Here is a 15,709-nt window from a genome sequence, read left to right as displayed (position 1 = left end):
TTTTGGCTATTAAGGTCCCCACTTTCCCATGTACTATATTAATTAAAATGCATTGAAAACCCCACACATGTACTATATTTCATTTATCCATGTACTATATTCCCTTTTCCATGTACTTTATTCCACTTTTCCATGTACTTTATTCCACTTTTCCATGCTACTCAATTATCATTTGTACTTTATTTCACTTTTTCATGTACTATATTCCATTTTTCTTAAAATTCGTATTTTTGGTCAAACGAGACTATAATTATAGGACGCAGAGAGTAACTCTGTAGTTGTTTGAGATATGCCCAAGTTCCTGCCAATGACGTACTCACACAATCTTAAAGATTGAGGTTTTAATTGCCAAAAAAAAAAAAAATTGAGGTTTTGTGACTTTGTGTAGGTCTCACGTTTGAACTAGAGATGTCAAAACCTGATTCATCCGAAAATCCGACCTGAATCGATCAAACCCGTAATCGACTATGACCCGAAATTTTGGTAAAACAGGTAACCCAAAACCCGACCTGTTTCCGACCCGAAAAAATTGAAAATCGATTTTAACCTGATGTTGTATGACCCGAATTCGAACCCGACACCTAACCGAAAGATGAACGATAACTGAACTGACCCGCTCGAACAATAATCGGAAACCGATTCGATAATCGACCCGACAATGACCTTAACCCGTTTTTGCCACGCACCTGCTAGTGACTCGACCTGTGGAGTAAATATTTTACGCTTGAATATCTTAAGATCACCAAATAAGTTATTGACTCGATCTTAACCCGTGTCCGGGAGTGAAACCGACCGGAATTGTAACCGACCTGAAAATTATCCGATTCGAACTTGACTCCAAATCCGAGATAAACTGCTACATGCAAACCCGACTATATAAGACCCAAACCCAAATTTTGACCCGAACTCGACTTGTAACCGAAATGGGAAAAAAAACCTACATGACTCGACCGAAAACCAACCCGACATGCACCCGAGTGATAAAATAATCTAACATGACCTGACCTGGTCATGACCCGAGACCCGAAATGACCCGACCCAAACCAACCTGATAACCTGTTTTGACAGCTCTAGTTTGAACGCTCTTTCCCATTTGTATTTTGTATCCGGAGAAATTACAGAGGGTATATTCTCAAGGAGGAAGTATTTTTGGATATCTGATATGTGTGGTAACACACATATCAGAGTAAAAGACAAATAGCTAAAAGACAATAGGAAAAAAAAAAAAAAAGTATCATCCATGTTAAAAAAAAAGGTATCATTTTGACATAAAAAAAAAAGTATCATTTTTGTTTTAAAAAATACCATTCAATTTTTTTCTCTTTTTTCTATTTTATCTTTTGCTAATTGCTATAATATGCATTTACAAACACACACTCTCTCTGTATTTATTTAAGGAATACACTTACCTTTTCCGGCTGTATTTATTTAAGAGATACACTTGTCATTTTTAGTAACTTATCAACCCCACCATCTAATTAAATAATCTCTCTACACCCCATCCCCACCCCAATCCCTTAAAATGACATGGTCCCCACTTGTTTTACTTATTAAAATATCTACCCAACCCCACTTTACTTTACTTTATTTCATTCAATTCTTTTTCTTAATACTCGCGTCCGACCAAATGTATCTCTTAAATACTCTATCCGTCTCAGATTAGTTGTTACACTTACCCTTGCACAAAGTTTTAGGTGATAAGTGGTTGTTTGGTTATCAATTATTATTTTATTGAAAAAATAGATGTGATAGGAGTTAGTGGGGTACTTTTTTAATTAAATGAGAGAGTGCGAAAGGACAAAAAAATATGGTGAAAAAAGATAGACAATATAATAATTTTGGGGTCATTTCTAATTTAAAAGTGTAACAACTAATCTATGATAGACGAAAAGAGAAAGTGTAACAAATAATTTGGGACGGAGGGATTAAATAGGAGTATCAAATATCCGAAAATACTTCCTCCTTTCCCAAAGCGCCGTTCTCAACTTTTACCCCTACAGCCCTACTCCTACAAAAAACAATCACTGAAACAGTGAAACACCCCGTATTGCCTTTCTCTGGGGTTTTAGCAGTAGCTTGCTGTAAGTTCAAGAAACTGAAAATGGCGGGGACAACTGTAAGAGGGTTAATGCTACCAAAACCAGTAACATTTGTGACTGGAAATCCAAAAAAGTTGGAGGAAGTTAAAGCCATTCTTGGCCAATCCATCCCTTTTCAATCTCTCAAACTCGACCGTAATTTGACCAATTTCCACCCCCCAGAAATTCTTAGTTCTTAATTTGTGTATAATTTCAGTATTTAATCTTATTTGATTTAATCTTTTTGTGTAACGCAGTGCCAGAATTGCAAGGGGAGCCTGAAGAAATTTCAAAGGAAAAGGCTCGTTTGGCTGCAATTCAGGTAATTTAATTTAATTTTTAGTTTGTTTTGATTTTTTGGTATGAAGAATATGTGTTATTTATTCTTATTAATGATGATTACTGGGTTAGGTTAATGGACCTGTTCTTGTTGAAGATACATGTTTATGCTTCAATTCTCTTAAAGGACTTCCTGGTATGTTTTTTTTTAAAAATATTAATTTGTGAAAACAAGGAATCCTAATTTCTGTTTTTGTGTTATTTTGGTAGTTTTTGATGATTCTCTACTTGGTTAGTTTAGTTGTTGATTTTCTTTCGAATACTAATAATGGCAAATTCTAATGCAGGGCCTTACATGTAAGTTTCTCCAATGCTGTTGTTGAGTTGAGGTTCCAATTTTTTTGCCTCTCTCTTGTGGTTTGAATGTTGTGCTTGTCCATGGTGTTGCATTTGTAGTGTCGGGATTGTGGGATAAAATGTGATTGACCGCTAGATAATGGTTAATGAATGGGGAAACTAGATCGTTTGTTAGGAAAAAATCAAACTTTAAAGAGTGCTATGAGATTACTGGAATTTATCCTTTTTATGTAAAGTTCCTTGTTTCTTCAAATTCTCATACATTGGGTTTTCAAACAGATAAATAGTTGGAATCACGGATGTACTAGTGCAACCATGTGAATTCGAGTTAGCAGATTTCAGTCTTTTGTTTATAGACTAAATGTCCAGGGCTGAAATTTAAGGCTGTATACTTGTGTCATTGTGTGTATTTGAGGAAAAACAAGGGATCTCAATTCCATAGTCAGGACTTAATCAAGAAATGCAAATGAGATACAGTACTTGGGCGTAGCCTGATTATCGAAGTCATCTATGGTGATCTTGAACTCTCAATTTGGAAATTTTATTTCATCTGAATTTGCTCTCCTGACATATGTTTCGTTTGATGTCTGCTCCGTTGGTCGTCGTATGGTGCTCTTCAAAATATACATCTGAAGCAAATGGTTTCTCCAGAAAATTGGTCACGAAGGTTGTTGCTTCATCATCCGTGGTTTAATTTCTGTGCAATATGGTTGAGTGTATCCAGGTGACTTGTTGCTTATGTTGTGATTTTCTTGTAGGTCTAAATAATGTATTGATGGCGTATGAAGATAAGTCAGCATATGCTTTATGTGTATTTTCTCTAGCCCTTGGACCAAGTGCAGATCCTATCACCTTTGTGGGAAAAACTATGGTATGTACTTTTGTTTCTTATCTGCGATGTTAGTTCTTTTTTTCTTCTGTTTAAGAGGCTGAGAAATAAGTATCTAGTTATCTACTACGCTACTGATATTTTATCATTATGTCCATTTCTGATGGAGCCAAAGATTCATTTGTTCTTTTGGCTGTGGGATGTAATGGACTAAATCAAAATGGCTCTTAATACCTCTTCGCTTCCTTTCCATGAAGTAGAAGATGGCCGTCCCGTTGTTGTCCCGTTATCGCTTTTGGGTCAATTGGAAACAACCTCTCTGCAATTGCAGGGGTAAGGTTGCGTACGTCCGACCCCCCCTTACCCCGCTTCTTGCGGGAGCCTATTTGAGGCAATGGGGTAATGATAATGATAATGAATGATTACTGGTAAATTGTGATTTATCTTTTGAAGTGTAGGTTTTTAACTTGCTGAAAGAAAGCTGTTTGTTTATCAAATACGACGTACATTTGCTACCTTTTGTTTTGAATAAGATAGCTCAATTTGCATTAGGAAAAAAAAAGATGTGATTTCTTTAACGACTGCTTCGCTTTTCGTATCTGTCCTATAAACATTTTACAAAAAAAATTAACCAAGCAGGTTCTTTTAAGTTATAGTGTTTTAACATCATGAATAGTAATATGCATTTGCTAAGTGATTAGGACAGTTAAATGAGACATCAACAAAGCATGTTAGATGGTCCTGTATCCCACAATCAAAAGTGTAAAGTCCCTTGTGAAAGAGTCTTGGCTAAGCATGTCTACTGTTGTCTTGCAATCCTTGATTTTCAAGACGTGCTTGCTGTGCAAACAAAAGTCCTATTCTGGTACTCAAGAGCTCTGTAAAAGTGAGGATGGAACCTAGGATAATTGTTGAAAACCCTCTATCCAGATTCCTGCACAATTTCGAATTACACCTCCTTACCCAACTGGGTTGAAACTCTTGAAAGGGTCCTTTAAAGCGACATCCACATGGACTGATGGACATCAAACCAATGAGGGAGATTTAGACCTTTTATCATGGTCTCATCACCTCATGGAACCAAGAATTTTCAGTTAAGGTTGGGTGTATTGGGTTTATTTTAGGAATTTGGATGGTTAAGGGCAATCTGAATGGCTCTCAACGGGAGAATGGGGGCAGGACTTTTGAACCCTAAGTTTATTTTGATGTTCCAATTTTTAAAACACAGCAAAGGGAATATGGTTTTCCAAGGATGGGCAAATCTATAAACATTGCATTCCAAATTGTCTTTGATCCATTGGTTATAAATTTATGAGAAAAGTGTAGAAAGGATTTAAAAGCTTTCATAATTCAGAAGCAGTGGGAAGCTCTTAAAGCACATGCATGGAGTCTCCGACTCCCGTATAGTCTTGAGGGCAATTGTGGTTAATGACGATGTTACAGTTAAACAAAATGAGGTTGCCACCATAGGATCCAGAGAAAGAATTGCAATTGGGGGGGGGGGGGGGGGGGAGGAATGTTTCTGGTTCTCAAATCCACTCAAGATAGCATCTCCTTCCTCATCCTTCCTCACAGACAACTTACAGTAAGCACTCATCCTTCCAACTACGACAGAGTTTGAACTTGTGTCATCTAAGTTGGGGTTTGGGCAAGAATTTAATTATGTGTTTAAGATGGATAGGAAGTTTAATAGATAACCCATTTCTAAAGCAGTCGGAGATTTTGAGATTTTTGTCACTTTGAGTAAGAGGCCCTTACACAAGACTTCTAAAGCTACCCACAACTAGCCAAATATCTAGCCAAAGGGAAACTTCATTTCCTTTTCCCACAACCAAATGACAATTAGAAACTAGAAGTTGTCATTCTCCCCTATCTTTCAGGCGGGGAGAGCCTTCTCTAAAAGTATTGATATAGTTTGGATGGACATGCTTTGAATAATACATTCTTGAGCTTGGTTATTCTTACCATGAGACATCTTCCATGAGGTGGCTTCTCATTCCTAACCCCCTCTATCTTTTGGTCTAAAAATGGTTCCCTAGCAAATAGATTTTCCTTTTACCATCCTCCTCCCTACAAAGAAAGTTGGAGGATATCTTTCCTAGCTTTCTAAGCATGGAAAGAGCTAGGTGGGAAGCATGGATGTAATAAGAGGAAATTGTGCTAAGGGTAGAACCGTAGAATGGATGAGACATAGCCTTCCCACTCTGATGAGAGGTGGTTGTCTTTCCATCTACAAGACAGCTATGGACCCTATTAACATGAAATGGATTTCATTCTTAGAGGGGCGTTTTGGTTATAGGCATGCGAAGATAGAGAGGAATGTCCCCAATTTCATTAATGTTCGAAATTTGTTGGAAAAGAGCCTTATGGAGAACAAGGGTGTTGGCCAAGAAAGTTAGATGATTATTAGTGTCATTGATCTTTTTCCCCAAGACAGGCAAAAAGTATCAAGAAAATGGCACATTTGTACTAACTGATACTTAATGGTATTAATCATTGCTGTACATTCAAACATAAAGCAAATTTTTTTATCCTAGTTTTTTATGATAGTGAGGCAGTATGCACATTTAACAGTGAACTATTAGTGTTAAAAATGGGTAGTAGCAAGTATGTATTTTACAACATTCCATTTGCAATCGCGACTGTTTGTTCATTGCTCAAACATAAGATATAAGCTTTTCGGACACAAAAGAAAAAGGTTAAGGCTATCGGGAATGCAATACGTTGATGACCTGCCTTTGTTTGGGAAGAATTGAAGGAGTGACATTGGACAGTATTACCAAGTAGTATGTACCATCTTGTTAGAAATAGGCTTTCAAGCTGGGTGGATGGCCACGAATAGGTGGTGGAAGGAAAGATGAGAAATCACTGTGGTAAAACAAGGGGTTGGCCACAAATAAACTCCCTGCAGCAAAAATAGTGGGTGAGAGGCATGCAGAAGCAAAAGGGTTTATGTCGTTAATTTGGAGAGAGAATTAAGTAGGATATAATGAAGACCCTAAATTGTAACTGTTGAACCTATTTGCATCACTAATTTGTAAATTGAGAGGGGGGGGGGGGGGGGGGGGGTGCTGAGTTGCACATATATATGTCTTGGATTGTGTTTTTTTTTTTTTATACTTGTAATTACTATCTAAGGGAGAGGAGTAGCTCAAACTGTATGAGAGAGAAAAAACTTTGCCATGTGTTTGGATGAGAAGATTTGAAGAGAAAGGAATCGGAGGAAAGTGATAAACCCACTTTTATTTATGGGTTGGGCAAATAGAAAGGGAGGAGAATGAAGGGTCCAACTTCCTTTCCATCTTAATGAACCCAATCCCACCAATGTTGGAAATATTTGGAGGATAAACATAAAACCCACATATTCCTCCTCTCCCCCTCTTCTTCCTTTCCCTAATCATTAATATTCAAACACACTGTAAGGGTGTTGAAGCTAGGGTTTGTAGGTTCCACAAAACCCTAGTCTCCTTGGCTGAAGCTGAAAACTTAACGGGCTAGACATACCAGTAATCTCCCATGAAGATATAAGCAGTTAATTCTGTAGATTATGAATTGATTTCTTTCCAAATGTTGCTGAAAACATATTCTGGAATCAGTTCCTCATATTAGCTACAGAACATGCAAGATAGAGGGTGCATTGAGATAGTAGTTCGTATGCGAATCTCTCCTGGTGTTTGGTTGGTTATTTGGTGGCATTATTTGGCTGATCACTAAGAGAGTATGTGGCCACATGGGGGTCTTTGCGTGTTCAAAATTGCAGCAAAAAGGGTCCAAGCATGAAATACAAAGTGTTACTACTGAGTAATGAAATTATGGGTTTTGGAGCCTATTAACATTAAAAAATCTTAATAGTTAGTACACTTCTAGAAAAAATTAGTCTCAATTATGCAAACCCAAAGTTGTTACACCAGTACTACAATTTGAGACTTTTATGCAAACCCTCCCGATGTTATGTTTTTTTTCGATGTTACGACACTAGATTTGACGTAAAGTACATGTTGGCTGTATCGGAATCTCAACACTCCAACATGGGTTCGAAGCGTAAACAATTGACACTTCTTTTTAAATCAGGAACACGGAAATTTTCATTAAAAGGAGGTGAGTTTGACACTGGGTTATGAAAGTGTCTGCTACTTGTTCCTGCCATTACTTCAACAACAACAACAACAACAACAAAGCCTTAGTCCCAAAATGATTTGGGGTCGGCTAACATGAATCGTCGTAGGAGATCGTCATTGTCACCAATAAAACCAGAAAGGAGCAGGAAGTAAAAAGAAAAAGCAAGGAAGTGAAGGTGGAATTAATGAAAGTAAGATAAGAGAAAAATAAAAATATATATAATATAGAAGAAATATTGTAAGAGATAATAAAAAAAATAAGTAAAGTTTAAAATAAATGAGTAAGTAAAATAAGTACATTTCAAAATAGCATGTAAAAATAAAAATTCAAAAGATTTTTAAAAATAAAATAAAAAATAAATTAAGAATAAAAATAAATTATAAAAGAAAGAAACAGAAACATGAAAGTTGTATAAGTCAAATGAAGTCATCAATATATATTCTCTCCCTCCACCTTGTCTTATCCAACGCCATATTTTCCTCAATCCCAAGAAAGCTCATATCGTGCTCAATCACCTTCCTCCAAGTTTTCTTAGGTCTTCCCCTACCCCTTGCAATTCTATCATTTTGCCACCCTTCTATCCTCCTAACCGGGGCATCACTTGATCTTCTGCTTACATGTCCAAACCATCTTAAACGATTTTCCATCATCTTAAGCTCAATCGGTGCAACCCCTACTTTCTTCTTAATAATCTCATTCCTCAAACGATCCTTTCTTGTATGCCCACACATCCAACGTAACATGCGCATCTCCGCCACATTCATCTTGTGCACGTGACAATGTTTCACTGCCCAACATTCCGTGCCGTATAACAAAGTCGGTCGAATTGCCGTGCGGTAAAATTTTCCCTTCAATCTTTGGGGCATGCCTGAATCACATAGGAACCATGTGACACTTTTCCACTTCAACCAACCTGCTTTGATTCTATGGGCCACATCGCCATCCAATTCTCCATCCTTTTGGATAATAGATCATAAAATAACAGAACATTTCTGAGCCTTGGACAATTTTCCCATCTAAGGTAATCCCCCCTATCTCTCTATCTTGGACTCCACTGAACTTACACTGCATATATTCCGTCTTGTTTCTACTCAGCCTAAAACCCCGAGATTCCAAAGTTTGTCTCCATAACTCCAACTTACTTTCCACTCCTTCTTTTGTTTCGTCAATCAACACAATATCATCTGCAAACATCATGCACCTGGGTATACCATCTTGGATTGACCTCGTCAATTCGTCCATGACTATAGCAAAAAGAAACGGGCTAAGTGCGGAACCTTGATGCACTCCAATCGTAATGAGGAATTCTTCGGTCTTACCAACACTAGTTCTCACACTCGTGCTAACTCCCTCATACATGTCCTTGATGATATCAATATACTTCCTCGGAATTCCTTTCCTACTTAATGCCCACCAAAGAATTTCCCTTGGTACCTTATCATACGCCTTCTCCAAATCATTGAAAACCATATGCAAATCCTTCTTCCTATCCCGATAATTCTCCATTAGTTGCCTTATAAGATGAATGGCCTCCATAGTCGATCTCCCAGGCATAAATCCAAACTGTTCCTGCCATTACTTGAAAAAAATAAAAGAGAAAACGGCTTGGATCTTTCATTATCATTTCTAAAAAGAATTTTCTAATAAAGTGGGGCCAGTATATTAAGAACTTGGAAGTTGGAACAGTGTCAATTCTTAAATATATGTCCTTTGACCGGTTGATTTATGATTGTGAGTGCATTAGGCTATCAGCATGCCTGTAGAAGGTAAATTTATAAGAAGGATTTTTTTTTTCAATTTTCAAAGTACTGTTTTATCCCTCTTCCAAATGTAAAATATCTCCATGCAAAATCCATTAAGATTTTGTTGAGGAATGCCCAATCTCAACTCCAAACCTTGGGAAAAGAACTGTTTCCCTGCAGTCCAAGTTTTCATTTCAGTACTTTTTCTTGTAGAAATTGCTTTTCTGAACAAGTACACTGGTGCTGATATGTAAAGATTAGCAATGTTTGCAAAAGGTTTGAAATGTCGTAGTTCTGCTGCTGTTCCTCTAGCAATGTAATTTGTGGTAGCAGAAGTGCAGAACGTTCATGAACTATCTTTTCTTAATGGAGAAGTTAATGGAGGTTTTCTTCTTGAGTGAGACTTAATCTTAGCTGTCCTGGGACCTACCCTATTATTGTTGTTTAATCACTAAAACTCCCATAAACTGTGTGGGCTTCACTATGCCCCATTTGAGTTATCTGTTTTTCTGATTCATCTGTAATGCTTATAACGCCTTTGTCTTGGAGCAAGAAGAGCTGCAATCAGCTTTCCTTTTCTTCGGGACTCAGTAAATCCTTATAAACCTTTCTCATCCATACCTGCGCATTGCGGATTAAATATTTTCTTCAGAAATTGTTTCAACCTTATTGAAATGTATGGAAGATTGTAAGTAATGTTTGGTGATCCATGATTCAGGGCCAGATAGTAGAAACTGACAGTTCAGTTGCTGAAAGTGTTGCCCACTTGAGCAGTTGAACTGTACTGTGTTGATTGGGTGGATAACTTTTTTTTTTGACAAGCAAGACTAAGATTTTATATACCGAAAGGAACAGTTTTACAACCTACGCAGAAATGACTCAGGGTAAACCTTCTAGGAAAGACCCCCCCTAAAGCAAAAACTGCAACAGACAGCTTAGACTCAACACACTAAGTCTAAAGAACAACCAACTCTGATTACAAAACATTCAGTCAGTCAGTGGGGGGATACGATTACGCCACGACTATGGGGCATTTGGGCCTGTGCAACTTCTCAAAATGAGACCCTCAATTACTCATTCAAATCAAATATCCAAGTTGGGGAAGGAATGGCTGAATGGGTCAAAGAAAATTAGGATTGTTGTTTAATTTCCCAATAAGAAAAAGTCAAAGTGACAATAAATAGAGCAGCTGTATTCATGATAATAAATCTTCATAAATCAATAAATAATTACTCCCTCCGTTTCTTTTTATTTGTTACGTATTACTTTTAGGGTGTTTCATAATGTTTGTTACGTGGGAGAATCTTTCCTTTTATAAACTTATTATACTGTCATTTTTTGTCCCAGCTTTTAATTTTAATTGGTCCAATTTTTTTAACTCATTAAATTTCTTTACAATTTCCCATGTTAAGTTAACAATCTGTTTGCTTTTCCATTATTTGTTCATTTTGATAAATAAAACAATCTTATTGGTTGTTGTAATGATTAGTGGATTGAGGTTTTACTTTGGTTTATTTTTTTAATATAAATGATGGAATCTAAAGCATTTAAAATAAAAAAGAAAAAGTATCTTTATTATACGTTAATAAACATGCAAAAGTCCAAACGTAACAAACAAAAAGAAACGGAGGGAGTACTTGTTAGGACTTGTACCCTAGACTTTTGATATAATACAATAACACCTTAACCACTACTCCAGTTTTATTTTTATTTATATTTAGAAAACTAATTACACTATTTCTGAAAATTCAAGTTGGGGCTCATGTTCCGTCTCTCCCCCCGCGCCGCCCCAGAACCGCCCCTCTGCAGCCAGTCCCTATCAATATCACTTACTTTGTTACCACTACTTTTCTGAATTCTATGGTTTACATCAAATTTGATTGTCTGAACTAGGGTAACTGCTGTTGGAACAGACCCCTCCCGAACTGCAGTTTTTCTTTCCCTCCAAATTTGATTAACCAACCCTGCCTTGGCTACACAGATGACTTCCATCTTGAAAGCATGAAAACATTTTTCTTCTCTCTGACACTACTATTTGGTATCACTACGTAAATAATAAAGTTGGGGTCTTCTTAATAGAAGGAAACTATCAATTTCAGAATATGTGATGTAGAAGTCGGCTTACTCTCCTTAGTGTGGTTCTTTTCTCACTCTTTCAAAACGAGTCATGTCCTGAATGCTGTACTAGATGGATCCAGTTATATTTTCTGTCTCTTCAAGTATAAAGCTTTGAGAGAAGAGAACTTGGGTTCGGATGAAGTAATGTGTATTTGTTTTCTTTTTAATGGACAAATATTTTCCTCCACACTAAAACAGAAGCTCGATGATGCTTAAAATTAGTTGTTAGACACTTAGACCTGCTCTCTGAGCATCAGATGTTTCAGCACAAACCTTAATTTTGTGTTATTATTACTGCAGGGTAAGATTGTTGAAGCAAGAGGGCCAAATGACTTTGGTTGGGATCCTATCTTTCAGCCTGATGGATATGAGCAAACGTAAGCCTCTTTTTGTCTGTTTCATGACTCTTGTGCTCGCGTATTACAGTGTATTTAGGTTGGTTGGTAAATGACAGGTACGCAGAAATGCCTAAGGAAGAAAAGAACAAGATTTCTCACCGCTACAGAGCTCTTACATTGGTTAAATCCCATTTTGCTGAGGCTGGATACACTTTTCACCCAGACTCCTCTTAAAAACATGTTCGCACAACCTAGTTGATTTTCTATTGAAATTCTTTTTAGCTTAAACTCTATTCTAATAAGAATAGATGATAATAGTATTGAAACAACCTTGAACATGTTTCTATGTAACAAGATTTCCTTTATCCATGAGGAAATTTGAGTGGAGTTGATCCATGAGGGGTCTGGTCTAGTACTCTAGTAAGACCATCCTAATTCTAACTATTCCAAGATTTCGTTTGTAGTACCCAATTTTGGGCCTTTTTTATAGCTCGTTCTTCCCTCTGTTACTTTCACTGTCTATCTATACCTAGTATTAAAAGCGAAATCAGAGATAATTAGAAGCCTGTGTCGTCTCTCTTTCATCCATTATCTTTTTATTTATTTTTTTCAATTTTTCTCTTTGCTTTTGGTATATTTTTATAGCTCAAACTCCTCTTCTGTTTTATCTTCCTCATTTAATATCAATTTACCAATACTCTAATATATCATTCATACTCTTCCACCCTCATCTCCCCTCTAACACTCAATATTAATGTACCGTTTAATTTATATATTCTTTCAATCTTTAAATTCTACCTTTATCTAAAACATATTTTCTCATTAAACTCGCAAGTACACAAGAACTTTAAAGACGCTTAAACGACCACTATATAACCGTTCTTTCCTTGAACGAGCTCAAAAGCTAGTTGTCTTGAAAGTGTCACAAGACTCACAAGCACCGACAGGCGATGAGAACCCTTAATATTTTTCCTCAAATTGAGCCACATCACTCAATTTATGTGTTACTTTATCTCATTACTAAACCTTTCAAACCTTTAAAACTATACAATTACTCTCTAATAGAGGCATACAGCTTAAAGGGAATGAAAAAGATGGATGTTCTTTTGTCTTCCTTTTTCTCTCCTTTTCTCTTGGCTTTATTTTTAACTCTACCTCACCAATTACCACACTCTTGTGCTTTTAACCTTTCTATAATGCTGTCTTACGGGTTCCCAAATATCTCAGTTGAGTGAATTAGTATAGCATAATCACCAATTAAATAAGACAATAAAATCATCAAATGATTACATAAAGGTAAAGAAATCTTCATTTGCTCTTTTTTACAATGTCACTTTTATATGTATAGTGCTAAGTTGAATAACTCTTGGAACAAATTCGTTTGACATTTTATTTATATTTATTGAGTAGTTTGGAATAATCCTTAGTGGTTTCTCTCCTAACAAATAGAACTGTTTTATCCACTTTTATTTATTTTTATCCATACCTGCGCGTTTAATAATTTTCTGTGTTGAGAAAGAAGCATATGAGATGTTTAACTAATATATGGTCCATCAAAAAGAAACTCATGTCCCTATTATTCTACAGAGTTTCGCGAGGTATGCTACAAATTTTGTGAATCAATAGAGGGTGTTTACGCTTTGATATTGAAGTATGCAAGCTGAGGCTTGCCGAAAGAAGCAATGCCGACAAAAGCTTAATGGAATGTGTTTTTCCTAAATGGGTGTAGAGGAACAAGAAGGTTTTTCAAGGAGGATGTTATACAAAAATTCAGTATTAAGATCAATTATTTAGGGGGGGTTTTATTCGACGCCCACGTTGGTTAAAAATGCCCTCAATTTTCACATGAAAGTACGAGTTTTGCCTTTCCCTCTTCTCCCTTACCAAACCATGCTCAGCCTGAAGGAAATAATGCCCTTGATCCAAGTATGCATTTAATGTTAAGTCTAATAAATGCGGTTCAGTATTAATTAACAAGTTAATAATTCAGTGAGATCAAGTGAGCTGAATGCCTAGCTAGAGGCCGCTTCAGTTCAAGTGGAATTAATGATATTAATCCACAGCTTACTCTTGACTGAACCCGTAGTACGTAAACGGATCAAGTATTTAATGGCATTAAATACTTCATCTATGGATATTCGGAATCGACGGATCTTGGTTTCAGTGGGAGCTGAGATCGTCACAAGCAAGAAATGAATACTCCGGAAACGATGATATTGCCGGAAACGGAAATATGGATCGTATCGGAAATATAAATATTATCCAAGTCGTAGATGTTGCCGGAAACGGAAACATGGTACGTATCGGAAAACATTATTGGAAATGGAAATATTACCGGAATCGGAAATATTGTAGGAAACGGAAATATTGTCAGAATCGGAAATATTATCGGAATCGGAAAATAATTCCGGAAACGGAAATATTAAATATTTGTTCGAAACGGAAATTAATTCCGGAATCGGAAATATTAAATATTGTTCGTATCGGAAATGAATTCCGGAACCGGGAATTTAATCGGAAGCGCATCGTACGAATTAGCATCGGACGAGGCTTGCTGGACGAAGGCCCAACACGAAGCCAGGCCCAGCGCAAGGCCAGGCCCAGCAAGGCCGTAGGCGCGCTCGGAGCAGGTGCTCGTGGGCTGCGAGCAGCGACTGCTCGTGTGGGCCGCAAGGCCTGCGCGGGTGGTGCGATGCTCGTAGTCATGCAACACTCGTGTTCGTAACGAATCCTAATCCTATTGGAATTCGTGCATTGATTAAATCCTAATCCTAAAATATTAAATTTATTATTTAGAGTTCTAATAGGATTCTAATTAATAAATCCATATCCTAGTAGGATTACAAATCCTTTTCCATATCTCTATAAATAAGTGCCCAGGGTCACAATTTATAGACACAATTGAATTATTCTAAAGGTAAGATTTTGAAGCAAAAATCAGCCAAACACTTGCAACCTATTAGCCGAAAATCCTAGTAACCTTAAGGGCGATTCTAGTTGGTCAAGCTTAAGGCGGATCCGGACGTGTTGTGGACTATCTACGGGGGGACGACACTTGGAGTCCTAAAGACTTGTTCTTGTTCGGTTCGGGCGCAGCTAGGGAAGGCACGCTACAAAGTGTATGCATCTAAATTATGCTAAATGATTATGTGTAAATAATATGTTTCCTGGCTTTATGGTTTTTCCGCATGATTTATGTTTTGTCATATGTATCATAACCTAATAGTGGTATAATTTTTGTTATTATTATTAAATTGAATTTGTTGTTTTGTTATTATTATGAAATTGAATTAATTCTATTACATAATTTGTCGTTTTTTTATTACGATATACGATTCCGATCCAACGTCATATCGTATATTATGTTTTTCGAACTAATTTTCCGAAAAACCATTAAATGAATTTTCGATTCATTTAATTCGGCGATCTGTTGTATGTCATTGGTGTGACCTTGTAGGTTCAGACAAGAGTAAGATGTGAGCCTAATAAGGATTAGAACTCACTGAAAGGAAACATTGCTCCAGCTAGCTGTTCCGATCACTTGATCTTACTGAATTAATAATTCTTAATTAATCTGACCCTTGGTAATGGACCAATTCACCTTGGGTGAAGGACATATTTTCGTCACATCGCATATTTCTGGATAGCACAACCATCCATATTTTGTCCTTGGAGCGGTTGTCTGCTTCAACAAATGATTTCGTCTACTAGAAGTACTAGCTTGACGAAATATTCTCTGTCCGCTCGGCTTATTCAATGCTTCTTGCTAGGGGTCAAAACGTCGCTTCGTTTTCTACGGTGCCTTCTTCTGACTGGTGGAAACGATTATGGGGTCTAATATTCTTCCTC

The 15,709-nt window shown here is 36.9% G+C and overlaps 1 protein-coding gene across 2 annotated transcripts; it reads left to right on the top strand.

The window, feature by feature from the left end:
• The first annotated feature begins 1,952 nt into the window (after positions 1 to 1,952).
• On the top strand, positions 1,953 to 12,369 carry LOC110778164 (inosine triphosphate pyrophosphatase). Of its 2 annotated transcripts, none has more exons than XM_021982731.2 (8): positions 1,953 to 2,234; positions 2,336 to 2,400; positions 2,490 to 2,553; positions 2,705 to 2,714; positions 3,350 to 3,381; positions 3,473 to 3,585; positions 11,823 to 11,899; positions 11,958 to 12,098. In XM_021982731.2, the coding sequence occupies exons 1-8, from the start codon at positions 2,102 to 2,104 to the stop codon at positions 11,971 to 11,973; spliced, it is 510 nt and encodes a 169-aa protein (XP_021838423.1). In that variant the 5' UTR covers positions 1,953 to 2,101; the 3' UTR covers positions 11,974 to 12,098. The 2 variants fall into 2 exon arrangements, with proteins under 2 accessions (XP_021838423.1, XP_021838422.1); XM_021982730.2 differs by having other exon boundaries at positions 1,955 to 2,234; positions 11,977 to 12,369.
• The last annotated feature ends 3,340 nt before the right edge of the window (positions 12,370 to 15,709 follow it).

The sequence above is a fragment of the Spinacia oleracea genome, chromosome 1, assembly GCF_020520425.1.
Source record: "Spinacia oleracea cultivar Varoflay chromosome 1, BTI_SOV_V1, whole genome shotgun sequence".
Classification (NCBI taxonomy): Eukaryota; Viridiplantae; Streptophyta; class Magnoliopsida; order Caryophyllales; family Amaranthaceae; genus Spinacia; species Spinacia oleracea.
This window is presented reverse-complemented; position numbering and strand designations above follow the sequence as displayed.